At 60.3% G+C, this 1,075-nt stretch overlaps 1 protein-coding gene across 1 annotated transcript in view; it reads left to right on the forward strand.

Annotated features, from left to right (window-relative positions):
* SCN4B (sodium voltage-gated channel beta subunit 4) overlaps positions 1-559 on the forward strand; it is a 16,428-nt gene extending 15,869 nt beyond the window's left edge. Inside the window, exon 6 of the mRNA XM_007456328.1 lies at positions 466-559. Within this exon, the coding sequence (XP_007456390.1) occupies positions 466-559 (94 nt within the window). The remainder of the gene's footprint in view (positions 1-465) is intronic.
* Positions 560-1,075: the final 516 nt, after the last annotated feature.

The following is a 1,075-nucleotide window of genomic DNA, read 5'->3' on the forward strand; positions in this document are numbered from 1 at the left end:
GAGCTGCAGCAGAAAGGGCCTGCGGGGCCCTGGGTGAGGAGCGCTTTGCCCTTGGCATACTGCCCGCTGGCCTGTACCCTTCGCCTGGGTTGGCACAGCCGGGCAATTGCCCCTCAGCACTGATCCCTAGGAGCAGCGCCTGGTACCCTTGCCTTCTGCCACGTTGAGATGACTGGGTGATGCTGGCCTTACTGAGACCTTCCTGTGGGTCAGGCACTGTTCCAAGGGCTCATTGACTCCTCCCAGCAACCCCATGAAGAAGGGGCCGTCGTTATACCCATTCTATAGATGAGGATATGGAGGCAGAGAGGTCAGGGAACCTGGCCTCTGGCTACCATAGCTCTACAGAAGGCCAGGGAGAGGGTCCAGCGCTGGCCCAGGGCACCATGGCTCCTCCTCCACCATTTACCCATCACTTGAGTTCCTCCTCTCACCAGCAACCCCCTCTCTCCTCTCTCCTCTCAGGAAGGAGTGCCTCGTGAGTTCGTCAGGGAACGATAATACAGAGAATGGGTTACCTGGCTCCAAGGCGGAAGAGAAAGCACCAAAAAAAGTGTGAGCCCTGCTTGGGGCCAAGCAGCCGCCGGGAGCCTCGCTTTCTAATGATGAAACTGATGCCTGAGCCGTGTCCGTGAACCCACGTGCCTGAGACATCTGCTGCTTGGCTCAAACTGTAGTCTTTCCGGGCGGGGAGAAACTGGGGTCCTGTCCAGCCTGCCCCACCCCTTCCCCCCCCAGGGCTCCCCAGGGACAAGGGCTGGCCAAGGGAGGGGCCCTGTGGAAGGTTCAGGAAAGGAAAGGAGGGGCTGGAGCGGTGTGGAGGGCCGGTCCCCCGACACCTGGGTAGATGGTCTCCTTCAGTGTCCCCACCCTGGACAGGGAATGCCTTGGTTTTCCTCCCGATGTCTCTTTGTGAGAGACTTGGGGGGTTGGTGAGGGCTGCCCCAGTAGCTGGACCCTGAGGGTGGAGGACTAACCCTTCTACGGTGGGAGTGGCCAGAGGACTCTGTATAGGATCCGAGGGTGGGAGGCTGCTGGAGGGGTCCTACAGTGAGAGGCTTTGATGGATTCCTGC

Source organism: Lipotes vexillifer, unplaced genomic scaffold (genome assembly GCF_000442215.2).
Source record: "Lipotes vexillifer unplaced genomic scaffold, Lipotes_vexillifer_v1.1 scaffold753, whole genome shotgun sequence".
In the NCBI taxonomy this organism is placed as follows: Eukaryota; Metazoa; Chordata; class Mammalia; order Artiodactyla; family Lipotidae; genus Lipotes; species Lipotes vexillifer.